At 43.0% G+C, this 17,648-nt stretch overlaps 1 protein-coding gene across 4 annotated transcripts in view; it reads left to right on the top strand.

Annotated features, from left to right (window-relative positions):
* Positions 1-17,648, top strand: part of OSBPL1A (oxysterol binding protein like 1A) — a 145,159-nt gene that overhangs the window by 95,082 nt on the left and 32,429 nt on the right. For all 4 annotated transcript variants that reach the window (XM_083187505.1, XM_083187506.1, XM_083187507.1 and 1 more), the window contains one exon: positions 8,131-8,206. In XM_083187505.1, coding sequence (XP_083043631.1) covers positions 8,131-8,206 — 76 coding nt within the window. The remainder of the gene's footprint in view (positions 1-8,130; positions 8,207-17,648) is intronic.

Raw genomic sequence — 17,648 nt, 5'->3', positions numbered from 1 at the left:
TGCTCTGATTTCTGATGCTGCTTTCACATTGCAAACCTGCTTTCAATCCGTTTTTGTAAACGTTTAAAAAAAAATGGGTCAAAAGCCAGTAAAACCCCTTTCACATTAAGGGCCTTATTCTGGTTCACTCTTTCTGACAAAATCCTTCTTAGATGGACAAAACCATGTGCACTGCAGGGGGGCAGATGTAACATGTGCAGAGAGAATTAGATTTGGGTGAGTTATTTTGTTTCTGTGCAGGGTAAATACTAGCTGCTTTATTTTTACACTGCAATATAGATCTCACTTTGAAGTAAAACCCCACCAAAATCTAATTCTCTCTGCACGAGTAACATCTGCCCCACCTGCAGTGCACATGGTTTTGTCCATCTAAGAAGGATTTTGTCAGAAAGAGTGAACTAGAATAAGGCCCTAAATCTTCAGTAAATTACCATTTCAATAACGTTTTTTTTATCTTCCATATTCAACTGGTAGGCTGGGTTTTAGCCCACACCTCCATGCAGGAAATGTAGCGCTGCATCCAGATGTTGGCTTGTGTCACTGTGTGCGGCAAATAGATGCTCGCAGACCCCGGTGTATGGGGACATTCCTGGTAGTGGCTTGCCCTCAGCCAGTGAGACATCCCGGTGTATGGGGAGCGGGGCGCGAAGCTCCTTTATGCCGGAGACCGCTGCCTGTACAGACTCTTCTCCCGGCAGCAGCGCAGATCTCCCCGGTGCAGGGTTTGGATATAAGGCAGGGTTCCAATGCGCACGCCGGGCACAGCCTGTAGCAGTGGGCACCTCTGCTCCTTAGGATGAATGTGGTAGGGTTAAGTCTCCTGCTGCTGGCCACCCCTGGAGTGGCAATGGCGTGGAAGGTGTTCCAGACCCTGTCCCACCTGAAGCCCCAATGCCACACAGCGGTGGGGTCCCTAGTTCCCATCCTCCGCAGCGCCGCTATCTGTCCATCCGACGCAGGCCCCCCCCTGGTTCCCATCCTCTGCAAGGACCGCAGAGTGTAATCAGGAAGGGATACATCCGATCACCTGCCTGATTAGTCATGTGGTCAGAATACCGTTTCAGAGCCGTTCACACTACACACTGGATCGGCTCTGAAACGGGTAGGACCCTTCATTTAACCCGTTTTGAATTACCGGTTTTCTTGAACCGGTAAATTCAGAACGGACCTTTCACATTACAGCGTTTTAAAGCCCTTAAAAATCGGCAATATACCGGTTTTTAGCTGTAATGTGAAAGGGGTATGAGGTCTCTTTACCAATAGTAACTTTAGTGGGTTATACCTGTGCTCTGTGGGTTAGACTTTAATACTTCTGTTTATTTGATCTTCACTTTCTCCATGGACTACGGTTGTGTCACTTTCATATCTGATTGACCCCATATTTAAATGTATAATTATGGGCTTGATAGATCACAGTGCCTCCCACCCATATGTATAGAAAAATGGCTATTATTTGTAGCGCACGCTTAATAGTTAATAATTGGGACTCTGGTTTATAATGAATAGACGATCATGTCATCCAGGTCATTTAAGCCGCCATCACTTATACAGTAGTAACTTTTTAAAAACATTTTTTTCAAACTCACAAACTGTTACTACAGTATGTTATGATAGGATGTATAATTTTGTAAGAGCAGATTCCCCTCTTTTAAATATAGCTTGTTTTATCATAACTTTTTCCCGTGGGAAAGCGTGTCCTATTTCAGGGTTCAAAATCACATATACAAAATGTAATTAAAGTGCTGTATGCCTGACTAAACTTGAGAGCATTTTGAGATTTTTGCAACTTCACATATGTGCACAAATCTGGTTTATCAGTGGCTGCTATGGTTGCAAAATCCTGGGACACAGAGCCGGGCATAGGCAAACTAGGCAATTGCCTAGGGCATTTGGAATGCCTAGGGGCATCAGCAGCTTCTGCTGATTAAAATGATATGCAGCATGCCTATATTCTGTGTGTGAGTGAGGCTGTATCTGCATATGAAATAGTGTCTTCATGGAAATCACTGTAACATAGCATTCCGAACGCAGGTACAGCCACAGTCGCACACAGAATGTATTCATGCCACATATAATTTTAATAATCGGAAGCTCCTTGTGTGTGCTGGTCATAACAATGCAAATAAGACGAATTTTCAGCAAAAAAGGCACCCCACGTTAGCAGAAATGGCCAGGAGCTGCATGGCTTATTGAGTAAAGATGTATGAGGAAACATCTGTATCCAAGCAGAGGCAGAGGTCACAGTGTTAGCGGCTGTGCGAGTGCTGTCTGCGGGTGGGTTGGTTGTGCAATAGTGTTCGGCATATGTGTAAGGGGCATTATGTGTGTCATGTATAAATGCATTAATAATGTGTGACATGTGTAACAGGCATTATGTGTGTCATGTGTATAAGGGCATTAATAATGTGCAACATATGTGTAAGGGGCATTTTGTGTGTCATTATTTGTATGAAGGGCATTAATAAAGGTTGGCATAATGTGTATGGGGCATTATGGTTATAAGGACATTAATAATGTGTGTCATGTGTAAGGGGCATTACTGTATGTTGTTACCCAGTTTGTTTTATCACTGTCTACTATTGTAAAGCGCAACGGAATTTGCTGCGCTATATAAGAACCTGTAAATAAATAAAATAAATAATAATACTGTGTGGTATTATCATGGGTGCCGAGAGAAAGGGGTAGGGGGTACAAATTACCCAGGCCAAAGTCTGATGGAAGGGCCCAGCGAGGGCTCCAGGCCCCCTCCCCTTCAGTGACAGCAGCAGCTGCAGCTCTTCTCCTCTGCCCAGCACACACTGCTTTGTGCTGGGTTGCAGTGTGGCCATGGAGGTGCTTAAAATACAATATTTTCTTAGGATTTTTTCTAAGGGTATAATGTGAATAATGTGAGGAGTAATGTACATAAGGTAAAGTGGTACTACTGTGTGATGAAACGTGAATAAGGGACACCATCGCATGATATATTGTGAATAAAGTTGCACTACTGTGTGGCATAATTTGAATTGGGTACTATTGGGTGGCCATGCCCCTTCCCAGCAAGAACACACCCCTGTTTGGGCTGCGCACCGAATGTGTGCACTGTTTCTATTTAAAATATTGTGGGTAGGAGCACCAAAATGATGACTGCTATGATGAGGGTTGATGGTGCTGGGAAAGGGGAGCAGGGTCAGAGGCGGAACTAGTGGCGGTGCTAGGGGGCACCAGCCAAAATCTTGCCTAGGGCGTCATTTAGGCTAGGGCCGGCTCTGCTGGGACATTGCTAGGGATGCACAATCCTGGGATTCAGTTTGTCAATGTATTGAACCCCCAGCAATCTTACTTACCCTGTGGTGGCAGGTGGGCTACGCACCATGACCTCTGACATCATATAACTCTGCGCACTGCTACAGCCAATGTTAGGAGCAGCTGGACAGCTGCTGAGCATGTTTCAGCATTGAATTCGTGCATGCTAATCCCGGAAACCTCCAATCCTGGGATTGAAATCCTGATGTTTTTAGGAGCCGATTCTGGTTCACTCGCAGTGAACCGAAATCGGTCCCTGCCCCGATGGTTGGGGTTGGCTTCTTCACAGGCGCAAACCCTGACTGCGAATGGCCATGGTGATTTGCAATGTAGCCGGGCTGTTTGCCCAGTGCGGGCTGGGCTCACGGGGCGGTGGACTCGGGTAGTGCCCATTGGAACACCCAGTGTTCCCATGGGATTGCGGGTGGGACGAGATGTGCCCGGGGCACTGTCTTCATCCTGCTGCCTGCATATAGGTTAGTCTTCACTGTAGGCAGTGGAAATCGCCGACCATTGAATGATTTCTCCTGCTTGCGGGCACATGCTAGGTGATGTGAGTGTGGTCTAATAGATGACCGTTTCCCTTGTAAGAGATACCAACCTCTCGACAATCCCTCCAACAGAACCGTGATGTGTTAGGCCAAAATCTATGCATTTGTTCAGTCTACAGGTATATTCTATGTATCAGCTAAATAGGCATATTTAATTACTCATTGTCCTGTTAAGTAATTGTGTATGTATGTATGTATGTATGTGTGTGTGTATATATATAATCATGAACTCTATCTTCCTATATACCTGTTATATGTAGCCCAAAGGGTACAACAGACTACCAGCATATTTTGCACATTAACATGCGATCAGCGAATGCTTGGCTATCACTTCATAGCATAGTAGGTAACATTAGCAGATGCAATGTCCTGAAACTCTCACAGTATCTTCTTCCTGGTACATGTGTAAATTAATGTATTACCCCTATTAATGACCACGTATTACATATATAAACATACGTCTGAAAGCTGTAAAAGCACTGAGTATTCCCAGATTAACATAATAATATCTGGCACACCTCAAGAAGCCTTTAAGGAAGCGCTCTCCAGACCACGTGCCTCACGGTCTGCATGCTGGATTTCAACATGCACCATGAAGAGGGGTTGGTTGTGCTGCTTCTACCAATATCCATTCTGCCCAAAGTACTGCTCGATCCTCGGGAGTTTAGTTGAACACATGCTCTTTGGTCATAAACAGAGCTTGTCCATTTGGTCAACCATCATCTGATCTGGAATCATCCAATCACAGCCAGACCTGAAAGTCTCCTGTCTCTCACCACATAACTAACTCTAAGGATGATGTTTAAACACAATTTACTTAATTGAATATATTTTTTTGTCTCAAAATTTCTTAATAAGAATGGTTGGCCTAGGGGTGCTGTAAAACAAAAATAAAAAAATCTTATACTCTAGGGTGCCACAGTTAAACAAATCAGCCTTGTCCCTCTGCTCCTGGATAGCTACCTCAGCATCGCTGTGCTCCACATTTAATCATGTGTCAGGGGTGAATTTATGAAGCTTGGAGAAGTGTTATCTATCCCCATAAAGAACGTTATGAGCAAGGTGATAATGGTTCAGCCAATCAGCTACAATATGTAAATTGACAGGTAAGAGCTGATTGGCTGAACCATTATCTCCTTGCACTTAACGTTCTTTATGGGGATAGATAACACTTCTCCAAGCTTCATAAATTCACCCCTCAGTGTGTAACCCCTGGCAGAGCATATACAGTAAATCCATGGCAACGAGTATGTTAACCCCTGCAGAGCATTTAACACCTGGCAGAGCAGGTTAATCCCATGGCAATGAGCATGTTAACCCCCTAATATGCAATGAGCATTACAGTGTGTGGAATAATGTGTAATGGGCATTATGGCATGTGGTAAAATATGTAATAGGTATTACAGTGTATGGCATAATGTAAACTTCCCACTACGGTGTGTGGCATAACGTGTAATGAGCATTATGGCATATGGTATAATATGTAATGGGTGTGTGACATGTATAATAGGCATTACGGTGTCAACTTTTGTCCCTGTATCCACCTTGAAAGCAGTGGCGTAACAACAGGTCCGCAGAGGAGCTCCGTCCTTGAGGGCCCCAGAAAGTTGTTGTACCGGGGCCCAGGATTTCACTTGGCGGCCCTGCATATGCCACGCATTAGCTCACATCTACTCTATTGCAGTGAGGAGAGTGTTCTATAATACAGAGTCCTAGTTCCATTTACAGAGCGAGGAGACCTGGAGCTCACTACAGTGTACCTGACGCTGCTTGTAGCTAAAGGCAAGTCCTATAAACAACGTAGGGACTCAGTCACTGTCATTGTGGCTGCTAATACACCCTAATAATGGAGTTCCTAAAATAACCTCTGGCAGCTAGTAACTGGTTACCTTTATGCTATTGGAAATGGAGCTTATGCTATATTCCCAACAATGTTTTATCCTTTCTTTTTTTGTGTGTATGTTTTAGTTATTTAGTATGTATTACTATAGCAGTGAAGTCTAGTGTTTTATATCAGACACTGACCACTTATCAGTAACTAGTTTACAATGGGTTATGGCAATGGATGGTTCTGTTTCTCACTTGGCTCAGGCTTGTCCACTGGCAGCACGCATATGTCCTACTGAGCTCCAGGAGATTTAGGGAAGTGACTGCTATTTGTCCCTATTTTAGTTTCTTTTTCTTTAGAGTAGGTTACATAGAGATGAACACTGGGGAGCAGCTGAATATTTATTGTGGCAAGATGCAACGTTACACAATGGGCCTTATTCTAGTTTACTCTTTCTGACAAAATCCTTCTTAGATGGACAAAACCATGTGCACTGCAGGTGGAGCAGATGTAAAATGTGCAGAGAGAATTAGATTTTGGTGAGTTATTCTGTTTCTGTGCAGGGTAAATACTGGCTGCATTGTTTTTACACTGCAATATAGATCTTACTTTGAAGTAAAACCCCACCCAAATCTAATTCTCTCTGCACAAGTTACATCTGTCCCACCTGCAGTGCACATGGTTTTGTCCATCTAAGAAGGATTTTGTCAGAAAGAGTGAAGTAGAATAAGGCCCAATGAGAGGACACTCTAGGCGTGTCCCATATTGAGAGCTTCTAGTAGTATTTTAGTGCCAAGATGGGAAAGAGATCCCAATAGTCTGTGTAAAGAGTAACCACAAAATCTGGTGCCTGCATTGACATACAAATCCCAGGGCACATGCAGAGCAACATGTTGCTTAGCATTAAGTCTATATGAGTCTCTGGAGGTCTTCAGCAGCCACAGCACAGCCTGGGAAGGTTGATTCATATTTAAACCGTACAGCTTGTGTACAACCTTTAATTGTTCCAATTGATGCAGAGAGAATTTGTGAAGAGATTTACAGATCCATACACATGCATTTGTTTATGACCTAGAATGCCTCTATTCTACTTTATACTGAACATGAACAAGCCCTTACGCTGCAGTCTGCACTTCTGTAGTTCCTACTATACCACTGCTATTTGCAGCAGTTGCTTTTCTTAGACCATTTAATGTCTCATTGCTAAATGTGAAATTAATTTACAACAAAGCAAAAGTAAGCACACCTTAAAAAATAATGTGGCAAATCACTGTTATTTAATCCAAATGTAATTAAATTCAAATGGAAGATGCTAAAGAGTAACCATGCATACCGACTAAATATACAATCAACAATGTACAAAAAAAAAAGATTGATACAAATAAAGGAGGTTTGAGAGATTAAAGCACTAATTTGCAGATGTGTCCTCCATATCTTTAGCATCAATACACCACACAGCGGGAGATGCCTGGTGTGGGGCACTGTGCTGAATAATTTGACGTGCTCACTTGTATAGTGTGTGTGTGTGTGTGTGTGTGTGTGTGTGTGACGGAGTCTGGGTACAAAGCATAATGGGGCTTGGCATGGAACAAACCAGAGCCACTGCATCATACCACTTTGTGCTGATTAATTTGATATCCATGTGCATCAGTCTCTGAATCTACATAATGTCTCTTGGTGCATCTTAGTCACATAGCAATATGACTAAGATGCAATTTTGGCAACAACAACAAAAAAAAGATGTCCAATGCTAGCAGAGGCTCATGAGACATGGGGTGCAGAGAGGGGCTATGTAGCGTGACTGCAACAATGAGGACACATACTGTACATATTATGTACATGACACAATGGGGTATATTCAATTACTTTTACGAGCTGTGGCAGCAAGCAGTGCTGACTGTATTCAACTGACCCCTCTGCACACGCCGTTTCCCCGTCACTAGGTTTTTGCAGTGACTGGGTAACGGCGTGTGCGGCCGCTAAACAGTGAGGTTCCCCCGGAACGTAGAATAGGGTGAGCGGCTGGCGCGGGGTTAAGTGGCGAGGGTTGCTTGTTTTTCGGTGATCCCCACCATTTTACCCCTTTGTCAGCCCAACTGATTTCTCAGACTCTGTCTCACTGACCGAGAGATTAGAGAAGTCATCAGCCTGACTGTCGGCAACATGGCCTCGCTATATCATGTTGAGATGGTCGCGACTCACTTAAGGGGCTGTTTGAGAAACACTGCATTATTGTATACAATTAAGAATTACGGTCAGGTTATACAGATATGTTATACCACTAGTAGTACTTTATAACAGAAATAATTTAAAAGAAAAGCAGAATTTTTCAAAAATTGATGCGTTACTGACGTAGGAAGTTTCCATATACACAATGTAACATGTGTACACACAGAAATAATTACCACATAAAGAGAACTTCCACTTGTGTGATGTTGGCTAAAGAACGTTTGTTTCTCTTCTCAGAACAAGTTTGCCCTCGCCAATGTTTTCCAGAAATGATTTCAGTATTTGGAGTATTTTAAGAAAATGCATTGGAATGGTGAGCAAATACTTTTCTGCTTAATGTTCACATGAATCCATTGAAATTAACCTTGTGTCTTATCTCCAGAAAGCATATACAGTTATAATATTGTTATGATTATTCATATTATTCAGGGATGTTAAGTGGGCATGTGTGGACCACACCGTTACATTACAGCCCCACGTACAGCCAAGATCCCATGGGACCCTGTGGAAGCTGCCAGTTTGGGATTCTGTCCTCGGATCCATTAATACACAGCTATTTACCAGCACTTCATACTATACATTAGAAAACTCTTATGATTCAAATCAGGGCTGTCTTAACGGCAATGTGGGCCCTAGGCAAAGCAATGCACTGGGGCCCCTACTTAAGTTAAAACAAAGCATAACTTCCTGCAGTGTCTCTCCACCTGCTATCAGCCACCCAGCAATTGGCAGCTTACAGCCAGTAAGTGCCTGGCTGCAGGCTGGTAGAGAATGTTTCCCGGCAGCTCTGATTTTGTGTAATTCACAACCAAAGCAGCAGGGCAGCAATCTCTACTCGCCTCACAGTAAACTCCAGAGGCACCAGCAAACCCCTGCTTGAAGGCCGCTAGAATTGTCCAGCTGCCCAGTAGGCCCATGCCTTGAAGAAGGCCCTGCTTCAAACACCAAATGATGGGCCTTATTCAGATCTGAGCTCAGTACAAATTTGTTTGGAAAATGGACAAAACCATGTTCACTGCATGTGGGGCAGATGAAACCTGTGCAGAGAGAGTTACATTTGGGTGGGGTGTGCTGGGGTACATTAATTTCTCTCACCTTGCTCTGGTGACATCAGTGACCCCTCTCTAACACACTGAGTGTCTCCTCATAGGGTTCATGAAGGAGCTGCTGCTTTGTATGTTATTGGTTCCGGTCAGTAGATCTTCAGTGTCTAGACAGACAGCTAATAGGTCATCAGTCTATAGGTTAACATGGTCAAAAGGTCAACATGAGTTTTTAAAAAAAAAAAATTTATTTTTTGGAATTTTTCATACTTTACCATCCATGTGGACTACAATTAAGAACGGTAAGTGTGGCAAACAAAGCGGAGAGAGGCACCAGGCCCGAAGCATGGTGAGCGAAGCATTACACTAATTGCGGGTCCATGTTGAAAAGGTGTCGACATTGACACCAAAAAAAGTGGAAAAACTCATGTAGATCTTTTGACCATTTTGACCTTTTGGTGTCAAACTATTGACAGTCTGTCTAATAATCCACACCCGTATGTGATATATACACTCTCTCCCCTGTATTGCTGGTCTCCAGCAATACAGGGGAGAGGCAGACCCTGCCTGCTGATTTATTTAAGCCCCTACCTGTAGTTTATTTAAATAGCTAGTATTTCTTTCTTTTCATTATTATTACATGTATCAAAATAATATTCGCTTATTAAAGTCATGCATCAGAATACTAGATTGCAAGAAAATAGTTTAGAATAACTTTTATGTTACTATTATGAATACTGTATGTTTTTATGATTACTCTTTTTTTATGGTATAAATAGCTTTGTTATATGTACTGATTAAGCAACTCTCCAATGAAGCTGCTCCTGGTGATAGAATTGCCATTCGCCACCCGATTCCAGCTAACAGAAGGGAGGCACGCGCATGAGACACTTGCGCGCCCCGTTCTGTCGGAGCCCTCCGCTGGTCTCCCAGCATCTCACCCAGCCTGCCAGTCTCCCTGAAGTAGAGATTGACAGGGAAGCCGCTCCCCGCCACCTTGCTGACAGGGACGCGCCAGCACCGGAGATCTGGCTATGGGCAGGCTGTCTGACAGCTGCTCCATCTGTACTGTAGTGTTTATTCTAATCCTTGCTTTATTCATAAAGCGCTAGCTTTATGAGGACAACCCTATACCTGGTTAGAGACTAAACACAACTGTAGACAAATATAACAAGTACAGTAGGAGCAAGTTTCATCTTTGCTCCTTTGGCCATGGCTATTCTATTGTTCTCAGCTGCAATACGTATTGTATTGCAGCTGAGAACAATAGAATAGCCATGACCAAAGGAGCAAAGATGAAACTTGCTCCTACTGTATGCGGTTCTATTTGTAGGAGCTAGCACTCTGACTCGACATTGGAGGGATGTATAATGTACAAATGCCTGTTTCGGGATACGGTCATTAACTCTACAAGCATTCAGTCGACCACTATAGGTTGACTATAGGTTTACATAAACATCCATTTGCAGCCTGCAGGGGAACATCTGCATCATTCAATGGTCTCCACCCATCGAATGATGTGGAACGTGCATGCATATCTAAGGTTGCTCAGAGCAACTTTAGATGTGTGTGCACATTGTGAGGGAAGAGGGCGCTGATGTCAGCTGCCGGCCCCCGGCACCCACGTCACTGGCCGATTATCTTGGGAACGCCCAGCATTACCATGGGAACACCCATGAAACGCTGGTATCCCTGCCCGCCACCCCAAGCCCCCCACCGGCCACAAAGTTGGATGCTTGCCATGGGCGAACACACCCATTGTCTGCACATGTGCAGACGCTAAACATCGCCCCCGTGCAAACGCATAAGGGCTACCGAATGGACCTGAATAAGGTCCCTAGTGTATGGATTAGACACACTGGAGTTGGCTTAGATGAAACGTTCTCTTCTGCTGTACAATTCATTGGCCTAAAATGTCACATGATTCAATATGGTCAACCTCGTAACCTATGGGCTCTGGAAATATTGTTGTAAAAGGAAAAGAAAATTGTACCACAGACTACATTACAGATGATTCCTCATACATCTGTCCTCAATACATCATGCAGCACAAGTTGCTGTGCACCGCTACTAACATTGCGGGTTCTTTTTTTTCTTTTGCAGAAAATACATTTAATCAAATTAATTAGCACAGGCTCGTCACACATCCTAGTTGCATGGCATTACATTTTCATAAATAAAATCCCACCAGCTCCTGGAGATTTTTGTGCTATATGGTGTCCCAGGATGGGCGGTTTGGCGTGACTGCACCAAAGATGTATGAAGACTCATTTCTACGCTACAGTATTTTGTAAAACTGTACTAAAAGCTGTCTACTGGGGGACCTGACATGTAAACACAACCATGCAATAACATAACAGGTTTTCCTGTAAGGGAAAAAATACAAACATATACGCTGTAGGCTGAATTTTATGGGTATGTGTCATAGGGTCGACCTTAGATAGGTCCACCACTATTGGTTTTAACCTTTTTTTTCACATACGTCAACATGGACACCGTATAAGTGTACTGTGTGGCTTCACTTGCCATGCTTTGGGCACAGTGCCTCACTACGTTGAGCACACCACTATCCAAGCTGACCTAAAGTTAGATTATAATAAAGTATGAAAAAACTTTTTACATTTTTTTTTTTTTAACTCATGTCAACCTTTTTCATGTTGGTTGACCTTTTGAGCATGTTGACCTATTGCATGTGTTGACCCTTTGATCATGTCGACCTAAGGTATATAGATCTTTTTCATGTGTCAACCTATGGCCTGTCGACCAATAATGGTCGACCTATTGACTGTCGAAATTTTTGTTGTTGGCCGAACGACCGCATCCCAAATTTTACGTAGAATGAAAAAGAATTATAAATCCTCCTACTCACTGCTGCCATTACTGGGTGATGTTCTGGCTTTAGGAGCACTAGCTAGGAGATCCAAATGGGGCAGTACGGGTGGTGTAATGGTTAGCATTACTGCCTCACAGCACTAAGATCATGGGTTCTATTCCAACCATGGCTCAAACTGTGTGGAGTTTGTATATTCTCCCCGTACTTGCGTGGGTTCCCTCCGGGTACTCCGGTTTCCTCTAACATTCAAAAAATATACTAGTAAGCTTATTGGCTCCCAAAAAAATTAACCCTAGAATGTCTGTGTGCGTGTACACATGGTAGGGAATATAGATTGTAAGCTCCAATGGGGCAGGGACTGATGTGAATGTTCAAATATTTTCTGTAAAGCGTTGCGGAATATGTATGCGCTATATATAGTGATCATTCTAGCACCCGCCATCTTTGAAAACCCATGCAGTTCCTCTTCCCTGCCTGGGGTGTCGCTGTCTGCTGTGGTGTTTCTAGCACAGGTCTGGTTTGCATATCAGTGCTGATATACAGACCACACTGTGCTAGAAGCACTACAGCAGACAGCGACACCCCAGGCAGGGAAAAGGAACTGCATGGGTTTTCAAAGATGGCGAGTGCTAGAATGAACACTGCTATATAAGAAACTGTTAATAAAAAAGAACATAAATAAATGGGTTTGCATTCAGAGCGTGCAGCTTTTCTGCTCAAACCTATTTCAGGAAATTAGAATTGTGAAGCAAAAATACTGCGGCTAGCCATGAGCGCAAACATATGCTCCTGTATATGATATGTATGTTTTCCTTTTTATCCTGTAACTTGTGCATTGCTAAACATAAATTACTTTATTTCAAATTTATAGTAATACCCTCAAACAATGCAGTGCAGCTATATGGTGGTGTAAAAATCAGGATTATGAGCTTGTGGCCTTTCAGAATTAGGGGAAAGTAAAGGTTGGAGTATTATAAAACGAGCGTTTACTGTACATCATATTTTCCCTTTATAAGTAAATGTAGAAGTGATTTTGTTGCCTTTTTTCTTCATTTTTCTCTGCAATTTTATTTTGTTACTGTAAGAAGAATGTGTCACAGTGTAATTTGTTCAGTGAACACTTTCACAAGACAGTCAGCGGCCAGCCTAATCTTCCAGTACACAGACCAAGACGAATGTGGTCATGCAATGTGAAATATCACTTTATTCTCTTTGCAGATCGCTAAGTTATGGTCATTGTACATGTTAGCTAATACATTATGACATACCACTGATGTATCAAGTGTTAATTTGACACCTGGTGTATAAAGATTTCAGTGCATTTTCTGGATAATACAGATGTGTCCTCATCCATGTTTGCTGCAGTCATGCCCAGTGGTGTAGCTAGGTGCAATGGTGCTCGGAGCAAGGGCATGTGTCCCCCCCCCCCGATTTGTAGTATGTGGGGTTCTTGCGTGGTGAATAGGGGGCGCAGTCTATACCACACACCGTAATGCCCATTGCACATTTTTGCGAACTTTGTAATACTCATTACACATAAAGCCACATGCTGTAATGCCGATTACACATTTGACACATAAGTGCCACTTACCTACAGTACATGCTCATTGCTAGGAACTTCATGCTCGATGCCAAGGGGGACTGAAATTGCTTGTTGCCAAGGGGGACATAAATCGCTCATTGCCAAGGGGAACTAAAATTGCTCGTTGCCAAGGGGGGCTGAATTCTGCTGCAGCCCGCTCGGCAGCTGTGCCCAGCTGTCTGCCGCTATTTTCAATTCAAATCTCCCACTGGACCGCTTGCAAATAGGTGCTCGCAGTCCAGCAGCCACCAATGCTGCTTCTGATTGGCTGCTGAAACACAAGCGCCTATTGACAAGAGGTCCAGCGGTAGACTTGAATTGAAAATAGCAGCGGACAGCCAGGCGTGGGGGAACAGGCGAGCTGGCGGGGCACGGCTCCAGTGCCCTTCAGCACCTAGAGCTCGTGCTCCGCCGGCTCTACCCTCGCTACGCCCCTGGTCATGCCAAACCATCTCCTCTTAGCACAACAATTCCTAGTGTTGATGTGACTAGGATGCCCAAGGAGACTGCTGATTCCTTTGATATACACTTGTATCTGTGTCTCAGAATCTGTATAAGAAGTGTTACATTGGAGAAGATGTAGCTTTTTTAAAATACAATTCGGTTGTGTGGTTACGGTATAGATGGTAGACAATGTCTAGGTCGACCACTAATGGTTGACCCCTAAAAATGGTTGACATTGACAGTATGTTGACACAATCTTCAGGTCAACGTGAATAAGGTCCACATGGGTATTTTGTGTTTTTGGTGTCTGCCGATATGGACACTGTATAGGTGTACCGCGTCCCCTCGCATGACTCGCTGCACTAGCCATGCTTTGGGCATGGTGCCTCGCTGCGTTTGGCACACTTATATACTCACTCTATGCCCACTTGGATAATATGATAATGGATAATAAGTATGAAAAATCACCTTTTTTTTTTAGAATGTAAAAAATGAATGTGGACCCTGTCCATTTCGACCTTAAGCTTGTGTCAACCATTCTACTGTTCCTGACCAAGTTGGTGCCGACCATTAGTGATCAACCTAGACATTGTCGACCCAGGAAAAGGGGTGGTGGTGACCCTGACCACACAGAGTGGGTCTGGGTGCAGGTGCGCCTGGCTGGAGCTGTGTTTCCCTAGCTGCTGCTCTGGGACAGGATAGTTAGTCCTGTACTGAATGAACAAGAAAAGAAAGGGGTGTTGAGCTGCGCTTGGTATAACTTTGTAAAAAGTGAGGTAATGAAACCTGTAAAGTTGGGTGAAAAAAATGAGGGATTGGTTGATGATCAACCAATCCCTCATTTTTTTCACCCAACTTTACAGGTTTCATTACCTCACTTTTTACAAAGTTATACCAAGCGCAGCTCAACACCCCTTTCTTTTATTGTCGACCCAGGGACCGCATACCTGTTGTGCTCTTTATACAGACTTTTAGATATTTAATTGACCTCCTCTTCTTCAATTGCCCCTGATGTCAGCAGTTATTGGGGATTTTTTTTCTGAATTTCTCTGGCAGTTGGGGGGGGGGGGGGGGTTGCCAATAAAATATAGGTTCAATCAGACTTATCCCACACCTTGGGGCATATGTAAAAGGGTCCGAGTTTGCTGGAGTACAGAATGCTGACCAATCTTGGATGGTTTTCTAAAAGCGGCAATCATTTGCAAAGGGGAAACCAGTTAATGCTTTTAGAACTAGAAGTGCAAGCCTGTCAATTAGCAGTTGGGATCTGCTCAAACGTGTAGTTCCAGAAATATGAATAATAGAATAGAATAACACAATTTAATTAATATAAAAATTCTTCAAAGCCGCTATAATGCATGGTTAATGCAAGGAATTAGCATATAGGAAATCATTGGCTAAGGGAAACCAAATGAAAAACCATAACCTGAACACAACTAACTGAATGTTACACATTACACTGCATGTCAACATAAACATCTATAATATCAAGAGGTTTTTTTTTACTAGGGTATGGCCCACAGTGATACTGTTTCACAATTTACAGTCTATCACTTCACCTTTGTTTTGCAATTCGATACAAGTCCTCATCAAAGCATTAAAAAAAAATGGGAGAAAAAGTGAAAAATTCTTATTGACCTTTTCATGCGTCGACCTTTTTGCTTGTTGACTTATGTCAACCTTTCATCAGTGTCAACCTTTTGCACATCAACCTTTCATCAATATCCTCGTCTTTTTGCAGATCAACCTTTTGGTGTTGACCTAGACACTGTTGGCTGGTCAGCCAAATACCACGTATAGGCTATCTAGTCCATTAGTCCACGTATAGGCTATCTAGTCCATTAGTCCACGTATAGGCTATCTAGTCCATTAGTCCACGTATAGGCTATCTAGTCCATTAGTCCACGTATAGGCTATCTAGTCCATTAGTCCACGTATAGGCTCTCTAGTCCATTAGTCCACGTATAGGCTCTCTAGTCCATTAGTCCACGTATAGGCTCTCTAGTCCATTAGTCCACGTATAGGCTCTCTAGTCCATTAGTCCACGTATAGGCTCTCTAGTCCATTAGTCCACGTATAGGCTCTCTAGTCCATTAGTCCATGTATAGGCTCTCTAGTCCATTAGTCCACGTATAGGCTCTCTAGTCCATTAGTCCATGTATAGGCTCTCTAGTCCATTAGTCCACGTATAGGCTATCTAGTCCATTAGTCCACGTATAGGCTATCTAGTCCATTAGTCCACGTATAGGCTCTCTAGTCCATTAGTCCACGTATAGGCTATCTAGTTCATTAGTCCACGTATAGGCTCTCTAGTCCATTAGTCCACGTATAGGCTCTCTAGTCCATTAGTCCACGTATAGGCTCTCTAGTCCATTAGTCCACGTATAGGCTCTCTAGTCCATTAGTCCACGTATAGGCTCTCTAGTCCATTAGTCCATGTATAGGCTCTCTAGTCCATTAGTCCACGTATAGGCTATCTAGTCCATTAGTCCACGTATAGGCTCTCTAGTCCACGTATAGGCTCTCTAGTCCATTAGTCCACGTATAGGCTCTCTAGTCCATTAGTCCACGTATAGGCTCTCTAGTCCATTAGTCCACGTATAGGCTATCTAGTCCATTAGTCCACGTATATGCTATCTAGTCCATTAACTAAACCCATCTCCTGTGTTTGTGGGAGGAGTTCTGGACTCCAGTTGAATTTAATGGTATTAATACACAGGTTTCATTTAGTTATGTGTTAACTACTCCCCAACTCTATGAGGAAGTACCACCAGTAACCACTAGAGGCCACTTGATGGACCAAATTAATACTTTGAGTGCTAAAATATGTCAATAGAAAGTGAAAGCAATTTTTGCAGGGACACCGATCTGTTTTGAAACTTGCTGGATGTGGATAGAGGGCACTGTGAAGCCAGAGATTGGAGGTAGGAGCATATAGGGACTTCAATAATTGAACTGGATAGCTGGGATCCAGTCACCTTGTTGGCACACAATATTGTTAACAAAGGCTTTAGGGAGGTTGTGTTTTAATGAAATGATTTTAAACTCACCATCTTTTTTTATTTTTTATTATGTAGGTTTGTGGAACATGTTTTGTAAGCCCTGGCTGCAAAGGTATTTTACTACTTGTCTTCTGCCAGCATGCTTAGCAGTTAATTGCTGCCAGGGCTTGCTCAGAGTTGTTCTTCAAATATTTTCTGTCATTGCCCGTTATGAGGAATTGGACTGTATAAATTAATGACTTCAGAAATGTGAGTTTAAATGGCCAGCACTAGGACATCTGGTGGTGAAAACGGGTATTGTATTTAGAAAAAAAGTGATGTCTGCAATGTGATGCGTTTCTTGAAAGCGATACAGGGCCAGATGCACTAAGCATCAAAAAGTGATAAATTGGAGAGTCATAAACAACCAACCAATCAGCTTCTGCGTGACATTTTTCAAAAACAACCTGTGACATGGCAGTTTATGATCTGATTTGGCTGGCTGTTTATCACTCTCCATTTTATCACTTTTGATGCTTAGTGCATCTGTTAATGACAATGTGGTCCATCAGTTGTTAATTTCACGCATGCTATATCTACTTAAATTCCATTTACTGTCTTAACCAGAATATTAATAAAAGTTTAAAACATTGAAAATCTTGAACTTCTGGTGGGTTTATTTCCATCCATAAGATGTAGTGTTCATTCTAGCACCTGCCATATTTGAAAACCCATACAGTTCCTCTTCCCTGCCTGGGGTGTCGCTGTCTGCTGTGGTGTTTCTAGCACATGTCTGGTTTGCATATCAGTGCAGATCTACAGACCACACTGTTGGTCTTGTTGTTTATCCGCAGTCACAGTGGAAATTTGTG

Source organism: Crinia signifera, chromosome 5 (assembly GCF_055691185.1).
Source record: "Crinia signifera chromosome 5, ASM5569118v1, whole genome shotgun sequence".
In the NCBI taxonomy this organism is placed as follows: domain Eukaryota; kingdom Metazoa; phylum Chordata; class Amphibia; order Anura; family Myobatrachidae; genus Crinia; species Crinia signifera.
Note: the sequence above shows the minus strand (reverse complement) of the source record. Positions and strands in the feature narration are given on the sequence as shown.